Below are 18,584 nucleotides of genomic sequence, written 5' to 3' on the forward strand. Positions count from 1 at the left end.
AGGACAGACAAATGGGAATAATAGCAGCAGAATTGAGCATGAGCAACAGAGGACAAAGAATAGGCATGGGGAAAGAGGTGAGCTCAGAAATGGGAGCTGGAAAGCTGGAGACTTAGTGCAAGAGTGCAGACATATAGGGCAAGACTATCTTACTGTGTCCTCACAATCTGATGCTCTGTCGTCATTGTCGTCCAAGCAGCTGTTCCCATTTAAGTCTGCACCCTTCTGAAGAATGTCCGAACCATCTCTCAAAATCATTGGGACGATAGTTTGTGCCAGAACCTAGGGTCCTGAATTCCCAAGCTAACCCCCTTGAGTCTCTCCACTGCCCTTCTACTTAGGAGTAAAGTGCAAGCCACAAAGTGGTTGAGCATCAAACACATTTATTTCACTTTTATTGAATACAAGAACAGTGAGCACACACGCATACACCACCAAGCACTGAAAGAGGATATGATTGGAAGGGGTGGGGTGGGGGACAAAAAGAGGAATGGGGTGCAAGATGGCCAGAGGAATTAGTGAGGAAGGAATGACAGAGCGTTGCAGTTGGTTGGTAAAGTGCTTCTCAAATTAAAAAGAAAGAAAAAATATAATTAGTAATATTATTCATGCAATTGCAGGGCAGTTTCGGAATCAACTTAAGGGATTTGGCGCAAACAATCACTTTCGTCTCCCACGCCCTGCAGAGGGAAATGCCCAAAAGAAAAGAAAAGAGTGTGGTCAGCTGCGTCTGATGGAAGCAGTAGTGAAGATTAAGGTAAGAGGAAGCCATAACTTTAAAATTATGCATGGCTTCAACACTACCACAGATAATAAATATTATATATATATTTATATATATTTATATAGATGTCTATATATAAGCCACATCCTGCTAGGTGAACCAAAAAAACTATATATTTTTTGTTAATGGCTACCCATCAGACAAGCTGCGGGAAGAATCCGAAGGAACAAGTCTATTTTAGCTTTCCTCTGATTGCCCAGTTGGATTTTGATCTTGAGCATGTTGGGCTTCATGCTGTTTACCTCCACAGATTTGAGTGGCTGACTCACTTATCCCAATGTATACCAGTGTAAGTGGGATTGTGCTTTCCATCTAGCTACTCAACAGTGACTTTTGAGCTGACGTTCTTTTCTTTTTTTTGAAAGTCAAAATCAAAATGCAAAGTTTGAGAAGGGAGGGTTACCCTCTACCCCCAAATTTCCTGTAACAATGTCACCAAGATCCCCCTGTGTCTTGGTTGTTTTTAAAATTAAGAGCACAAGCTTTTTCTGTTCTGTTAAGATCAATTTAGAGTTCTATGTATTTCACATCCATATGTGCTATTTCTTTGCTTTTTGGTTCTGGGGTATTACATGATCCCTATGAGCAACAGGAAGTGAACAAATTAACAACAATCCCGAAATAAAATTCAGGGAGAGAAGCATACAGTTGGATACAGAAGTGGCAATGACTTCTACATCAAAGAAAGAAGTCCGTTTATGTTCTAAGTGCTTTACGCAGATCCAGTTTTAGGGAACTGTAAAGACCAACGATCCAGTGCTTTCTATTGTAGCAGTTTACTGTATGGGAAACATCCACTTGACTATATTCAAGGAGGCCCTTTTACTCTAAGATCTCTAGATCCCAATCACAGACACTAATTAAATGTCCTTCTCCAGCTATCATATGTATGTTGAGGAGGGAAGATGTAAAAAGGCAAGCATGGTGCAATATTTGTTGGTCTTTCTCTAATGTCTGGAGCCACCGGCTGCTTCACTTGGAAACTGGTTCATTTTGGTTTGTCCCCCTTAACATTATGCATCTGCTGTCACTCTCCCTCAAACAGTGGATGAAGGTAATTTGTGGAAAGCAGTGAAGGAAACCTTCCAAGTACCAGGTTCCATTTGTAGCAGAGCAAGTTACATTTGATGCCTTCCTCATCCACGAGCAGCACCTGCCCTTATGTTGTGCACTGGTTGTCCCTTTCTGTAACTGAATGGATGTACTTTCAAAGAGCCAGCGCTTCACTTGTCATCTTGTTCTAGGTTGACAGTGCTTAGAAGGAAGCCTTGATGTTTCACACTGGTTCCCCACCTGCCGGACACTCTCTGCAGAAGCTAGTGTCACCCTGGCCAAACACAGTCATGCAGCATACAGCAAGCAGGATGGGGATGCCTCCTTGTTTGACATGGACACTCCCTTTGGAGGGCTATCAAGATCCATTGCAGATATGATGCTAAAAAGGGAGTCCTGTGGCCAGTAGGAACCACTCTATAGTTTTGAAAAACTGACACACAGGGCATCTTTGCTACAGGTAAATATTTAGGTCCGAGAGATCAAAGCCTACTAGATACTGAAAGGCTGTGAATGAAGCAAACTGACCTAATGTCCCCAAGGGGACCTCAGTCTCCTGGGCCCAGGGGAGGAGGGAGACCTTGGCACGCTTAAGTGACTAACTGGGCTGCAGTAACACTGATCCATTCTGTCTTCCTCGACTCCCTCTCCAGGTTGCTGAATGGTGCCTTATCACCAACCAACCAATTACAAACACTACTGTGTCACTATGTCAGTCCCTTTAGCAAGAGCACAGAGCAGGTGAGTGACAGACAAATATAGCCAGCAGAGTTCATTAGTGTTTGTTTTCTTCCTACTCTGTTTTCATGGGATATTGGCATGATCTAAGAGTCTTATAATACATCAACCACGGTCAATCAAATAATTATAATGTAAAAATGCCATTGTCATACTTATCAGCACTGTTTAATTTGTTTTAATATCATTCCCCACCCTCCCCAGTTATATATAATATACATAACTTAAAAGCACATCCATATGAAACCTCTACAGGCTGCATTTTGATCAAATATAGAAATCATATACATGTTTTGATTTGTTTTAAGTGAAATCCAGTCAATGATCTTCAGAAGAACAAAGAACCAGATGTGGGGGGACAAAAGCTTGAGAAAGGAAGGGCAGTTTGGGGAAATAACAGAACCAAAGATGAAGCAACAGAAGTGGCATGGAAGTGGAGAGAAAGGGTGATCACCACACATCCCAAATCAGAAAATAATTAAACAAGAATTATACAAGTGAATGGTTTTTGATTCATTCCTATGCAGGGAATCATTTTGTATTTCTGCTTGTTTTGCTTGTTGATTTCTTGCTTTGTTGCAAAGCATTCTTGCTTTTCCATTCAGTGTGCAACAAATGAGCTATGTATCCTTTAAATGTAACATGCAGAATGGTGGTTTATTGTACTGTTAATAATAATATTATTACCATCGTGATTTTTCTTTCTTTCTTTTAGATCAATCCAGTCAATTCTTCAATTTATTTGAAGAGGTGGTTGGTTTTTCTTTGTTGCTGATGTTGCTGTCTGTAATTCATCTCCAGCATATAGCAGCAGTGCAAGGATGCATTTTGTTTCCTGTATATATAATATATAATATATTTGCTATTCCTTTTTATTTTTATTTTTTGTCTCTCAACATTATTCTTGCAGCCAGGACGTTCTATGTCTCATTGAGGAATCCAGCATAAAGGCCCCTTCTTTTGCTCCAAAGTTAAAATAGAGATGCCAACTTTTAGAAACACGAAGGTCAAGATTCCTGTACCAGAATGAAAGGAAGGAGGAAGCAATAGTAAGCACAATGTAAGCATTTTATCAAGACAATAAGCAAGACTGTCTCTAGCAGTTTGGTTTTCTGGGACACCTTTTGCTATAATGATGCAACGGGGTGCTGTCATTTTGAAACCTGTTGTAGAGAGGTTAAATCTAGGGCACTGAATTTTCAGCCTTCCCACCTGCAAGAAAACTTTGCATGTAAATTCACTTGACAGGGAACTCGTTGCACATCAGCTGTGGAATTTCTGCATGTTGCAGAGGATTCTAGAGTATCTTCTGGGGTGTACCCTTGGTCAGCACAGACTTTCAGCCGGGCCTAACTGTTGCGCTGTGTGATGTGCTGTAGAAAGGGCCCAACATTTTTCTGCAGCTGCACATCACAGAGAAGGTGCCGTAATGATGAGCAAGCTGTCTTTTGGGAAGCTTGGTTCTGGGAGCTAACTTCCCAAGGAGGCACCTCTTCTAACCATTCAAGGAACCTCAGGGTTCCCACTGAAAATTACTTGTCATCCAGTTGCAAAGGTTTGCCCTTTATCCAAGGGGTAACAAAACTAAGTAAAAGATATAGCTTTATGTTGCAGCTCACCACTTTGCCATGGCCATGATAGCCATCTAGCCAAGCACATGTTGGTGTGGCTCAAGTCTTTTGAGGGGAGGCATTGTTTCTCAGTAGAGGTCTGCCTGTTTTGACAACTACAACATACCCACTTGGTGTATCATTCTTTTATTCTCCTATGTTGCCTGGCCTCTATAGTCAGCTAGATCAGTGTTTTTCAACCTTTTTTGGGCAAAGGCACACTTGTTTCATGAAAAAAATCACGAGGCACACCACCATTAGAAAATGTTAAAAAATTTAACTCTGTGCCTATATTGACTATATATAAAGTAATTCTCTTGAATTTTTCAATTTTTCCCACAGCACACCAGGCAACATCTCGCGGCACACTAGTGTGCCACGGAACAGTGGTTGAAAAACACTGAGCTAGATGTTACATCTTATAGGGCCGGCTTCCCACATCTTTTCATACCTGAGGCTTCTTGTCCCTTTCCTCTGGAGATGGTTCTGTTTCTCTATATACTACGGCTTTGGTTACCAGCATGTCAGGATGCTGCAGTTTTGCCTCCTTGATTGCCAAAGCCAAAGCCTGTGGAAACAAAACGCTGAATGTTAAATGGCGGCTCCCTTGTCCTGCTGTAAGGAGGTAGCAACTGAAGATCATGTAGAAACGAGAAGAAGGAATGTTACTGAGGTTACCTAGAACTCTATTCGTGGATCAAGAAAACTTTAACATTCTTGTTGCAGTTTTTCCATTCAAACCTGTGGCTTGGATCTTTGGAACCACAAATGAAAATAAGTTCCTAGGAGGTGGCTTTAGAGTTCCCTCCTCTCCCACTGTATTCCCTGCAGAGGGCTGCGGGGAGACTCTCTTGAGTAGCTTAGGATGGACGATGGTGGAGGAAGGGGTCATCAGCCAAAATTCAGCAGAGGAATTGTGTATACACCTAACTTCACTGGTGCCCAATTTTGGACCATTATTTCCTCCTCTGGCAGCCCAAAGCCCCGTTTCATGCTTTTCAAAATGGTTCCAGAGAGGCATCACAGAGAGGAAGGAGTGGGCAATCACCTGCCTTCCGTTCACAGTTTTGAGGATCCAATCCTATGTCCTTGAGAAAATTCCTCTACAGTTGTAGCCCTCTGTTACTGTATGCTGCAATCCTGTCTTACCTCCAGTGTATGGCAGTATGACTGGACTGAAATTGCAGTTGCACCCCCTAACCTACACTTACAGTTTTGCTTCCCTTTACAGTGATTCCTCAATGAACATGTCACAGAACAGTGCTGCAGGAGTTTAAAAAGTTGCACCAGCTGAAATTTCCTCTTCTATGTGGCTACCCAAAGTACAGAAGTTCTAGTGTAGGCTGGAGCATCACTGTTCTAATATGAAATATTGCAATTGTTTCATCTTCTCCTGCCAGATATTATGATGTATGTGATTTTAGTGCTTTTCTGTTATTTTTCTTTTCTTTCCACCTCTTATAATTTACAAATTTTGATTAAATATAATTGAAAGTAATAATAATATGAAACTTTAGAAGAGTGCATTTGATTATTATTCTTACTACTACATCTTCCATAGGCTCACGGTGGCACTCATTTAAATTTATCCTGGCTTTTTAGTTGTTGCTGTTTTATAATTATTTACTATTAAGGAAGCCCACAATGGTTTTACTTAGCTTATTGTTGATTTTATTTAGTTCATAATTAGGTTTTATTACAATCAAGTGGTATTTAAATGTTAGTAAATAAATAAAAGGCATACCTCTGGATTTCTTTTGTGTTATTGTGACAATAAATCTACCTGTCACAGGGTGATCAGTACTGCAATTTGCTATATACCAGTAAAATATTCGAGTCTGTTATTTCTACCAGTAGCTTTCTATGTATAGGGAAGGATGGATCTGGGGATTCTGGCCTCCTTAAGCTTTCCATCCCTGTATTTATGGAAAGGTTATTTCTAACAATACTGACAGCCTCATTCAGACTTCCTTCACACCTGGTCTTGGTCCACATCTTCATCTCCTGTTATGATGATTCGCTTTTCTATTCTGGTTTCAGAAAATCCTCCTTTCACAGTCTGAAATAAGGAAAACAACACATGTTGAGTGTTTATACAGCACTTCCAATATTTAAAATGTTTTGTAAGTTACTTTTTCTCTCACTCAGCCACTGCAATTCTATGAAGGCTATCGCAATAATTCCTATTTTATAGATACAGAGTTGGGAATAAGAAGTAAAAATAATAATGTCTTCTTGAATAGCTTCCACATGGCTCTTAGTTTTGCAGTGTCTCAAGTTGAGTGGCCTTACTTGGCACACACGCTGCTATTCTGTTACTCCTGCTCCAGTCTTACCTTGGTAACATGAGTGGTTGTGGAGGTGGAGAGGGTTTCTGCTGTGGCACCAAAAAGACTGGAGAAGGCTTCTTTCCCAACAGCACTGCTGGTGATCTGCAAAAACATGCAAAGCAGCATCCACGTCATCAGACTGCCAGTTTTATTAAACATGCATACTGGGGCGAAGGTTTATCATGCAAGTGTCTGGGCTCTGATTTTCTATTTTTTTTGGGGGGGGGAGTGGTGGCACCTGTTTGTTATTAAGGAAGGTCATAGTTCAGAGAGAGAAGATGTTTTGCACATGGAAAGTCTCAGGTTCACTCTTGGGCGTCCCAGTTGAAAAGTTCTCTTTGCAAATCACTATACCAGTCAAAATCACACAGTACTACTGGGTGCTAAATAAGCCGCTATGACATTGTATACGGCAACCCTTATATCTTCATTGTATTCTAGTATTGCATTCATTTGGTCATTGCTTATTTAAATAAATCAGCTAACAGTTGTATACTAGTACCTATTTTATTAACAGTGCAATCTTATGCATGCGTGCTTAGAAGAAAGTCCCATTGCGTTCAGTGGGGTTCACTCTCAGGTTAAGTGTATACAGGACTGCAGCCTGAAACAATAATATTAAGCTAGACATAGTCAGAATTCAGGTACACTGAGTAGAATTAAATATCTGCTCAGATTAGTTCCCTCGACCTTCTGGTAGGCCTATCTGAAGAACATCTCGGCAGCATTCCAACAGGGTCACAAGGACAGCCTCTAGCAGCCTCTATTTTCAAGTAAAGTGGAATTGCAACAGAGAAAGTTCTGTGTTATCTCCTAACAAGATTTCAACACTTGAAAATAAAAGCGGCCCACAGCAGGCCTTAATGAGTAGGAAACTCACTATAATTTACTTGTACAACTATAGAAGTATCAGATAACCTTTACATATTATGTTGGCTTTCTGCTTCTTCATTGTTTTCTGAAAAAGAAAGTAAAGCACGGAAGGAACCATACTGGTAAAACCCAATCCCTAAACTTTCTGACTGACAGGATATTCACTCACAAGCATGACAAGAGGATCAGAGCACCTATCAGCACAGTCAGACACATGACATTATATTCTCATATGAGTAGCTGCTAAGAAGCAAGTCCATGAATCAGATTATAAGGGCAGAGAGACAGTAGTTTGCTTGCTTGCAGTCACTGTGTGTGTCTCTGGAGGTTGATGGTTGCCAAGAATGATAGAATAGTGGTTTTTTTGTCTGCCAGTAGTAAATACATGTTTCATATTTGTTTTAATCATTTTGCGCAGTACCGAAGACCTCACAGTTCACCTCAGTGGGCTTACATTAGGCACACTGAAGATGGTCTACTATTCCTATTGCTTCTGTTTTTCAAAATCGCCCGGAACCTTGTTCTTCTGCTACTGATGCTAGAAAGAAGATGGGAGGGGTAGCAGCCTGAAGAAGTAGTATATATGTGTGTGTGGTTGTAGAGGTTTGGAGCTTTCAGAGTTAACAAGCTCAACCAGGTCGCCCCGCACATCCGGTTTTCATATCGCCGGAAGACTGTGTAATGTGATACTTGTTGTTTCTGTATCTTTCCTCTCTTTCATTTTTGGCTGGAGAAAGGAGAAGGCTAAAATGTCGTGTGTGTCTCCTGGAATGTAATTTATGCCTTGTAAATAAAGCTTCTAGATTAGGAAAAGAAGCTGGGCTCTGTCGTCTGTAATTGCTGGTATGCACACACACCGTTGCGCAAGAAGATACACTGCGGATGGCACAGGAGAAGCAAGTGAGAACGTACAGCAGGTACGTGCGCATCAGAAACTTGCTGGGCTCCATTTGTGTGCTAAGTTGGTTTGAAGCCTTTCCAACAATCCAAAAGGCTTCAGTGGTTATGCAAGATTTGGGGGTCATTATATGGCTACAGGAGGGATGGGGAATGTGTTCTGGACTAAAACACCAATTGTCTCTGACCAGTAAGCATGCTGGCTGGGGCAGATGGAAGTTGGAATCAAAGACACCTGTAGAGCTACAGATTTGGCACCGCTGGTCCTACAGCGTTCTAACAGCTATATCTCAAAGGCCCAGATATGTAAAATCACTCACTGGAGAGATGGAGCGAAGTTCTGTTGTTCCCTTCCCAGCCTTGGTGCTGTGATCCTGAAAAACACAAGGTGGGTATTGATATAACTAAAGAGAGAAGTGATGTGTCCTGATTGCACAGACCCCCCTACACACGAACAAAAGTTTGCACATTGGGTTTCTTTATGACCTTGGGCCACATGCAGTTGGAAGCAGACAACATGACACTGAGGGCATGACTAAAGGTGCACCTCACTCTGGAGTCAACACAATTATGCCCTACACACAAGCAATGCGTGAAATAAGGCTTAGGTGTTGCCAGGTGTGGTTTTGAGGATGCAATAGAACCTTCAACCCAAGATGTACCCAGTATGGGTACTTACTGAGGTTGTTGATATGGTTTCTGTGCTGACAATGTGGGAAGTGGTTATTGTCTCCTTTCTGCCTGTGGTGGTACCATCAACCTAAACATGAAAAGGGTAATGCGGTAAGTCAATGAAGTTTACAGGCTAAGCACAAGCGCAGTCTCCAGAAGGTTAAAAAGAAAAACACTTGCCCTGATTCACATGCCAAAGAAGAGCTTCAGTGAAATTCTTCACCCAGTTAAAGTTAAATGCATGAATTTACATCCGTCTAGTCTCATCCCACCTACTTGGACTAATAACTTGGCTATTACTGCACTGGAAGTATCAGAAAAGATGGCACTCTTCTGAAAACGCAGATATGCTACAGGCATATAAATGAATCATTCTCGTTTGATAACCTTCCAGTGCAACTCATCTGAACAGCACAGCAACCTTTACATTTAAACAAATGCAGTGCAGATGTGATCTTCGTATGATGCTTTGCCTCTAGAGATATGCAGTGGGCCCATGCTTCATGTGCTTTGGCCAAGGTGCTGTGCTGCAAGATAAACAAACCGCAATAAAACAGAATAAATATAAATGTTACCTGCGTAATTTCTGTTGCAGTGATTCTGTGCTGCACAGAGGCTTCCGATTCTGCTTTTTTTTGCAGTTTCCGTTTCATGGAGGACTACCAAAGGAACAAAAGAATTTAGCAACAATCCAACTGCATTTAACTGAACAAAATTGCTGGTTTGTGCACAATTCCCTCGCTCCACCTTGCACTTTGTAGGCTGTCGTGGATGAAGTTATTTTAATTGCACAGAACTTGTTTAGCTTGAGTTCAAGCGTTCTTCTATTGCAAAGAGCAAGTGCAGTTTTCAAACAGCAGAGAGAACTGGCTGAAAATATGAAGCTCAAGGACGCTGTAGGGGACTCCAGTAAAGGTAAGAGAATGGAATTAAAATTCAAACTGGCAAAGTAAGATGATAACTGCAGTAACTTACAGTAAAAGGGGTGGGGAGATGAATTTAGAACTTTGCATTTAATGCAAACCTCTGCAGATCAAAACAAACAATTCCATTGGAAGTAGCAGGTGCACATAAATACAGAGTGTCTATGTGATGCTTGCTCTTGCAAATATAGGACATTTGGTGAAGCAAATTTATAGGACGTTTGGCTTAACTGTATATTCCCACAGACAGTATTGCTTTCCCCAGCATTTGCTTTGTTTTGTTCTCACTTCTATTTCTTTCAGTCAGTCTGGCGACAGTTACTTTAACTGTTCTTGCTATAACCATTTCCCTAATGCACCGAATCTGACTTAAATAGAACCAGAATAAACTATAGTCATTTACCTCAGCTACCTTCCTAGAAACTATTCATCTCATCAATATTCATATCATTATACATAAATTAGATGTCTTCAATACAAATGTTATTTGTTGATTCATGCAACACAGAAACTTACTATGGTGGAAAAGCCAGGCAAATACAGTGGGGGTTAAAGGTGTGATGGTAACTTCATGGGTTAGGAGATAAAAAAGGACACACTTAACAAAACAAACATGCACTTGGGTGTCAAAGACATGCAAACATGACAGCAACATTCATGAAGGATAAATATTCTAATTTTTTTATATAAAAAAAACAAAAACAAAAAGACACTTTGGAAATAGACGTGCTTCTCCAAACAGGTGAGACAGACAGTCCATCTAGCAATGCAAATGCCAAAAACAGACAACACTGCAAATGATGACACTAAGGTACAGCTGTGCACCATGCCTTCCTTTTGTACCTCTTCTGGGATTACTCGGGGGACCTTATCCCCTTCTTGGGCAACATCTTCCCGCATGGGAGCTGGTTTGTCCGATTCCTCAGAAGAAATCACGCCCTCTGCTTCTCCCTCACTCTTTTCCTTGTCAAGCTCAGGCAAACTCGGGGAGAAGTCTTCGAAGGCGGCACTGTGGTAGTCGCCAATGACTGTGAAGTCCACCTCAGCCTCAAGGCTGGAAGTTGAGCTGACCGTGATGCTTGAGCACTTGCGCTCGATGGCCAAGTGGTTGTCTTTAAGGAAGACTGAGTCTCTCTCCTGGTCTTGCTCCTCGTCCCCAGTGTCACTTTCGGGGGCCCTGTGCCGAGGTGGCTTAGATTTCTCCTCTGTGCCCTCCCTCAATCCCGCTCTCTGAATGAGACAAAAGGGAGGAAAGAAGCTATGGCTGTAAGTGCCGAATGACAGGTTACAGCTATCAGGACCCACTGGTTTGGGGTGGAGGGGGAGAGAGGAAGCATCATAGAGAGGGTATCAAGCACATCCCAAGCATGAAAACCAAAACTTCTCACAGCAAAAACCACAGGGAGAAGGGAAAAGGGTTTCTGATTTTACCTGCAAAACTGCAAGGAGGAAATAAAACAATGACCTTGGAAATATTAATCCCAAATAGATGATTGGTACTTGTGGCAAAAGCAGGTGTGTGCAAAAAGAGGAGATGTTGTTAAGACATTAATAAAGAAGTTCAGACTCTCACTGACCATTGGGGAAGCAGGAGGACAGAAAAGTGGAGGCAGAGAGTAGAAAAGTTTGGATGTGGGGGAAAAGACAAAAGGTTAAGGCAAATCAGCTGCACATATTGCAGGAAGAGAAGCGAGGAACATTTGTCAATTTCACTGAGATAAGGTCCTTTGTTATTTTCTGCCACTGTATATACCTCACTTCGCTTTGTAAGGCTCCTTTTAAAAAGCGCGCAGGGAACGATTTGGTGGTATCCTAAAATATCACAGTGTTGCAAAAGGGCATGTGTTGTGAGAACTGCATCTCTGGACTGAGTATGCCACAGAGGAAACCTGTTAAAAGTATGAACTTTTCCAGGTACATTTTAATCAGTGTAATTGACAAGAAAAATCAGAACAAAGGACATTGTTCTCCTAGCTCCCCAAAAGCTACACATACCTCTCAACTGCATCAATATGGAAATTGCACACCCCCCAAACTGGCCTATATTCCTGCACCATATCGAAACACCCTTGTATTATTCATTCACAAAGAATTGCCAACTGTTAGGGATTGAGCCAAAAGTTACTGTAATCAATGGAGATTCTCCTCATGACACCAGTAGGGTTTGGACTGTCCCCCAGGAAGTAAATGCTATTCTTAATTTAGATGATATGATGTCCTACTTCTTAATGCCTTGTTTTGTCCAGGTTTCTAGTATGTTGAGAGGTATGAGAAAAGATAATTAAAACAAACAGAAGAGGAGCATATACATATATATGTATATAATATAAAAGATATATAGTAGCTCAGTAAGCTGGGGAAGGAGGAGGTGGCACATGGCTCTCTAGGGTGAGGTTTTACACCACAAAAGCAAGCAGTTAGTAAAACATCATTGAGACCTGAGGGGCCACTGGAGGAGCAGCCATTAAACTCTCTTCTTTCGGGGAGGCTTTTAATGATGGGCCTGACAAATCCTTTTCTTCCCAAGCTGGTTCTTGAAATTTGCTCTAGATTAGAGAAAAGGGGTTAGTCTTAAAAGAGCAGCAAGGAACTCAGCTAATGCCTTGGTTGGAGCAGTGGGAAGCTATTTTTGTCAGCCAGCCACTAGCTTGCCAAAGGCAGGAGGGGGGGAGGGGGGCTCACAAGCCAAGCAAAAAAAAGGGATATCAAAATTAAGAGATGCAAGAAGGAAGAAGCTGGAAGCGTGAGAATGTTGCTGCTAGGTGTGTGCGTGGATGTATGGGAGAGATACAAAGCTCTCAGCGTGTCACCCTTTCCCACCCTGCCACTGCACGATTCCATTCACAAAACTCATTTTGCTTGGATATGAGTTAGCAGCTGGCACTCTCCAAGTTAGCCAAACCTCCAGGAGGTCTCTCTCTCTCTTTCTCTCTCACGCACATACACACACAGAGAGAACAACCCAAAAGCTGATGAACTGCCTGGGCCAGCAAGTTTGCATTCAGCAACCGAGCCAGGTCACACACACACACACACACACACACACAAAGGACAGGGGATGCAAGCAGCGGCTCTCGGTCAACGGCCATGTTTGAAGCCATGGCACACGGTGCATAAAGGCAAGTCACACAACATGCTTTTATGAACTTTCCAGTGGGGCAGTTCATTTGAGAGGTTACCACAGCTTCTGCCAAAGTGATTTCACAGCCAGAATCGGGAGAAGCCAGCTCAACATCCCCTTCCAGTTCTTGCTCTGATCCGACAGAAATATCTTCCTTCCAAGATGAAGACTGGGATGGTTCTCCCTCACTTGCTCCTTGTACAACAGCTAGGTAGTTCACATCCAGGGCTTTGCCATCCAAAGTGCCTGAGGCCAACTCAACATCTGCACAGCTGTTCTCTAGAAATATACCTGTTTGTAGCTCTATCTGCATCCTTGATGGATCCTTTGGTGTCTCGTTGCCAGTGCAACTCTCGTACAACCCCTTTGGAGTTGCATGTTGTTCACCAAAAAGTGGGCTATATACTTCACCTTGTTCAAACATCCGGATTTTAGAAGCTACAGAGACTTCTTGGTCCGTCTCATTTCTATACTCAAATAAACCCCCGTGGTTCTCTACAGGTGCTGCTATATCCTGATGTTTTTGAAGTGGAGTAGTTGTATCTGTGCTAAATGTCATGTGATTCAGTGGCTCTAGACCTGGTTTCCCTTCCTTGATAACAGTGTGCAGTTCTTCCCTTTCCTGTGCTACAGCACGATAAGGATGTGGACATTCCTTGCTCCTTTTTGCTGGCCCAATCTTAGGAGAGACAGTATGGGTGGCCTCAGTTCCGTCTTCCAAAGAAGATTTATCCTGGAACGTCTCTCTTGATTCTGGAGGTTTAGAATCAGGAGGGCCAGCCTGGGATAAAATGTCATCCCTGGATGGCTGTTTCAAGTTGGAGAATTTATCCCCAGTCAGCTCTTCCAAGTCTAGAGTTACACCCTCTGTTTCTTTGAGATTATCTTTGGCTACCTCTTCCATTTCATAGTGTTCATCCGAAGCTGAGCCTTTCAAGTCTTCGATTTTATCCTTAGTCACCCCTTCTGCTTTTACGTGCCTATCCAATTCTTTATCTTTAGCCAACTTATCCAATACATCTCTGTCTAACTCTTCAGCCTCAGAGGGAGCACCTTGAGCCATCTCTTTCAATTTTGAGAGATTTTCCAAAGTTGATGGCTCATCTTTAGTTGACTCTTCAGACAGAGTAGGCTTATCTTTCATCATCTGCTCCACTTCAATATGGTTGGCATTGGCTGCATCTTCCAGTTCCTGGAATCTCTGTTTATCTACAACTTCCAATTCGTGGTTATCCTCTTTAGCTAACTCTTCCAATTCAGGGTGTTTGTCCTTGGAAGAGATTTCTGATGTGGTGCATTTACTTTGAACTTTAGAGAATTTGTCATGGGGAGGCTGGCTTGAATCAAGGGTTTCATCCTGGGGCAATTCTCCTGGTTTTGCATCCTGCAGTTTACTCTGCTCTTCATCTGAAATTTCTGTAGTACAGGAAAGCTGCTGCAGTGAGAAACCAAGGGTGGATTTTGTAATCTCTATGGCTTCCATTTGAAGGAATATTTGAGAAGTTTCAGTTTCTTCTAATTTATTAATTTCTCTTTGAGTTTCTGAAGTTCTGAATGTCAAACCTACTTTTTCCATGGCAGTATCATCTTTGTTCTTGTCAGATTCTTCTCCACCTTCTTGGAGAATACTGTGAGTTTCATCTGCTCCCTGTTCTTGCCCACAGGAGAGATAAGTTGCTGTTTCTTTTGTTGGGGATCCAGATTTTGGCTGTGGCATCGATAAATGGAAAACTCTTTGGCTGAATTCTTCTATAGAAGGATGCACATTGGATTCTCTGTAATCTTTTGTTCCATAATCAGTTGGTTCCACCGAAGCTTTTTTCTCTGGAGCTGATGAATGCTCTTCTTTCTCATAAGCACATAACTCTGTGGGATGTAACTTTTTACCATCCTCTGTAACTTTGTCAGGCAAATCTGATTTTATAATGGGTTTACTGAGCTCCGATTGTCCTCCCCCGCATGTGGACGACCTGGATTGGAACTCATCATCTTCCTTGATCTCTGTTGCAGCTGAAGCTGGTGCAAAACTGGGGCTCTTCTCTTTTTCATCTAATGACTCTGTTTGGTTTTCCTGCCTGTCTTCAGATGAGCCGGGCTTTTCTCTGGCAGGTACTGTATTGATCTTATCACCATCTTTTTCATCGGTTTCTTCAGACCCCAAATAGATTATCCTTTCTGCAGCAGAAGATACCATCTTCACCTTAGTTCTAACAGTCTCAGAATCTGAGGTAGTTTTGAACACTTCTTTGTCTGACAGAGTCAGAGTAGTCCTGTGTTCTTGTATTATAGTTCTGCTTTGTTTGTTTGGAGATTCTGAGGCATGTATTTGTCCTTCAACTTGGAAACCTTCAGGTATGGTAATCTTTTCTGTTGGTCCTTCGAGGTGGTGAGGTGGCTGCTCAAGAGTGCTAGAAGCTACCACTGCTGCTTCCATTTTGTCTTTCTGTTCTCCTTTCTCCTCAAGTTTAGTGGAAGCTACCACCACTACCTCTCTTTGGCCTTTCTGTTCTGCCTCCTCAGGATGAGTGGAGGCTACCACCACCGTCTCCATTTTATCTTTCTGCTCGTCTCTCTCCTCAGTAGACTGTCCATCTGTCTCAGAAGAGTGTTTCCTGTTATCGCTCTCATACGCATCATCATCCCAAAACGATTCAAAATCTTCTGGGCTGGCTATCATTTTGGCTTTTTTCCGAATATGTGCTCTGCCTTCCTCGCTTGCTTCATCTTCATGCTTTGCTGCTGCTTTGAGTTCCCTCACTGCAGTGGTCACTTTTGTTAAATCCAAATCTGGATGCTTCTCTGAAGGACCTGCATGCGCCTCTTCTTTCTGGGTCTCAACTATTTGTTTTAGTGCTAGCTCTTCCAGCCCAGAAGTTTCTCTTTCTATAAATACCCAATGCTCTGAACCCTGCATTACAATTGGAGCAAGAAGAGTTAGCATTAAACATAAATTTCCTGAACACCTCATTATTAGCATGCAGCAAAAGTCTTGCCAACATCCTTGTAGTCACTAAACAACCTGGAGGTAGATGCCTTTAAGGAGGTGTTTGTTATTGGCTGAATGCATGCTGAAATCTCAAAAGCACAGTTCTGAGACTGGGGCTGAGAGCTGGATTTTAACAGACATTATTTCTCCCATCCCTTTTGCAAAAGCCTGGTGCCAAAAGTTTACACAAATCATGAGTCACATAGTCAGCTATGTGTGATTCTCACTGTTGGATTGATGATTTGGAAATTCAAGGTCTCGTGATCAAATCAGAATTCTAATGTAAGCTTTAAAACAATATTCAAACATTGATTTAAATTAAAGGTAAAGGGACCCCTGACCATTAAATTAAGCACATGTTAATTATCTGCATACCTAAGCAACGAACTCAAGCATAGTGCATAGTTATATTCACATCTAACTAAATCACTTTGAAAGTTGGCAAGTCAAGTTACTGTAATGAGACTTTCTCTTTGGTGCCTAAATTTCCACAATGAAATTTATCCAGATCTTTCATATCTCAGTATGTCTGTGTGCAAGAATGATAGACATCTTTCATGATTGGAATGGGTGGAATCCCTTTAGCCTATAGTCAAGAGCAAGACTTAAGACTGAAGATCCTGTTGTACCCTGTTTTTCTAGGCTCTAGCAGCATTCACAGGTTCTCTGCACTGAGAAAGCAAGTGAAATGGTTGAGACACTTTTGTTCCTTCACATGGTATTACACTGCTCTGGACAAACTTGAGTAGAACCAACAATTTTGGTCCAATGCCCCAGTTAATATGAACCCAAGACCAATTCTATTTTTTAAAAGGCAGATCAGAGGGCTAGAACTAGGAAGGCACTGCTAAGAAAGTAAATGACAGAAACTGTTATGCAAACTGATTTAAAAGGCAGTACAGAAAAGTGTAGGGGGCAGGGAAAAGAAAACCTAGTATTTAGTGTATCACATAGCACAGCAGTACCAAACTACTTAAACACTGTGTATGATGCTATGTAGTGATTTGCTTTTTATGTCATGTGTGTTATCCAAGCCCACTGAACGTTCACTGTAGAAGAAAGCAGGAAGACAGAGCACATATTGATGAAATGGTGGCAAGAGGGGTGGGACAAAGAGTTAGGTTGAGTCTCTGGAATTATATGCTGGGGTCCTTTATATAATAATAATAATAATAATAATAATAATAATAATAATAACAACAACAATAATAATAATAATAACAACAACAACAATGCTAAGCCCTAGACATAGAGCAGCCCATTGTTGGCTAGTTAAATATCTTAATTGTGGTTGGAGATGTTACTAGTGATTTCCCCAAAGACTGGAAGAATGCATTGCAACAGAGAGATTTTTCCTGCAAAGGCTTCTGATCTGGTGGAGGCAGTGGTGATTTGCTCCAGTGCCATGGACTACATTGTGGTACAGTGCCATGAGTCAGTCTGAGAGGCTAATTACACCACAGTACTCTTCAATAATGGAAGGCAACTATGGAGCAAACAGTCATGCAGGTCTGAATGTATGCACAGAATGAAGTACCAATCATTTACAGCTGTATGTTCAAACCTTGCTATAGAAAAATTTGTGTCAAGTGCACTGATGGGAATGAAAACAACATGTAACTCTATTTGCCTTGTCCCATTAAATATATCTTCAAGAAAACTCAAATATAAGAATCCACAAAAATCTTTTCCATTTCTATCATTGCTGAGTCTCCTGAGTCACTAGTGCTGTGACAAATGTTCACTCATTTCAACATCGAAGTAGTAATTTCAAAGCAATCAGAAGCATGTCCTTAAAAAGTCTTAAATGTGCACATTGTCATCTTTTTTTGAAGTTGGCATTGTTTCCTCTATCCTTTTTAGGGACAATGCAACTTGGTTAGAGCTTCCTTTTCTTTCCGAGAGTGATCCTAGCAAATCAGGGATCACACCAACACCTTGTGAACTATTAGATTTGCCTATGTGCTTATGTCAAAAGGGAGAAACAAAAATGGATTCAGAGTGAAGGCAATGCTTCCTGGAGTGGTCACATGGGTGACCCTAACCAATTAGATATCTTGTAGTGAATCTACTGTACTCTGCTGTACAAAGGGAAAACTCACATTCATTGTTCTGCCTGCCTTTGTTTCTGGCCTCACTACTCAGGAAGGTTGCCAAAAAGAAAATGCAGCCCCTTGGGCTGAAGAGGTTTTCCCCCTCTTGGAAACCAACTATTATGCTCCATGGCATCTGCATTTATTGCCATGCCCTGAGGACAATTAAGCAACCAAACTCAAGTTTGATTGATTGTCTCTCCATAATATAGTATTTCTAACTATCTTCTCTCCCACTGTCCACTAGAAGGCACTTCTCTGTAACTTGGTCCTGGGCCATGCTGATACAGTTAAGGCCCAAACTTTCTTTTGTAATCTTGAGAGCTATGGCAGAAACCACATTCAGAACTGGCACAAACTGCACATGCTATCCATCCTAAGATAGGAACTAGCTTTCAGAGTGAGTGGGTTTGACAACTATGGTACCTGTGCAAACAACTATTGGGTTGTTTATTGTTGGTTGTGAAATGCCCAAGTTACAAGCTGTATATGCATGCACCTCCA

The 18,584-nt window shown here is 41.7% G+C and overlaps 1 protein-coding gene across 12 annotated transcripts in view; it reads right to left on the bottom strand.

Annotated features, from left to right (window-relative positions):
• Positions 1-366: 366 nt before the first annotated feature.
• Positions 367-18,584, bottom strand: part of EPB41L1 (erythrocyte membrane protein band 4.1 like 1) — a 168,656-nt gene continuing 150,438 nt past the window's right edge. For 5 of the 12 annotated variants that reach the window (XM_033153334.1, XM_033153336.1, XM_033153331.1 and 2 more), the window contains 10 exons: positions 13,060-15,909; positions 12,319-12,426; positions 10,724-11,110; positions 9,533-9,616; positions 8,965-9,045; positions 8,606-8,659; positions 6,522-6,617; positions 6,164-6,244; positions 4,637-4,753; positions 367-3,591 (listed from right to left, as the gene is read on the bottom strand). In XM_033153334.1, coding sequence (XP_033009225.1) covers positions 3,583-3,591; positions 4,637-4,753; positions 6,164-6,244; positions 6,522-6,617; positions 8,606-8,659; positions 8,965-9,045; positions 9,533-9,616; positions 10,724-11,110; positions 12,319-12,426; positions 13,060-15,909 — 3,867 coding nt within the window. In that variant the 3' untranslated portion in view covers positions 367-3,582. The remainder of the gene's footprint in view (positions 3,592-4,636; positions 4,754-6,163; positions 6,245-6,521; positions 6,618-8,605; positions 8,660-8,964; positions 9,046-9,532; positions 9,617-10,723; positions 11,111-12,318; positions 12,427-13,059; positions 15,910-18,584) is intronic. The other 7 variants (XM_033153340.1, XM_033153342.1, XM_033153341.1 and 4 more) reach the window with 4 other exon arrangements.

This window comes from Lacerta agilis, chromosome 6 (genome assembly GCF_009819535.1).
Source record: "Lacerta agilis isolate rLacAgi1 chromosome 6, rLacAgi1.pri, whole genome shotgun sequence".
Lineage (NCBI taxonomy): Eukaryota > Metazoa > Chordata > Lepidosauria > Squamata > Lacertidae > Lacerta > Lacerta agilis.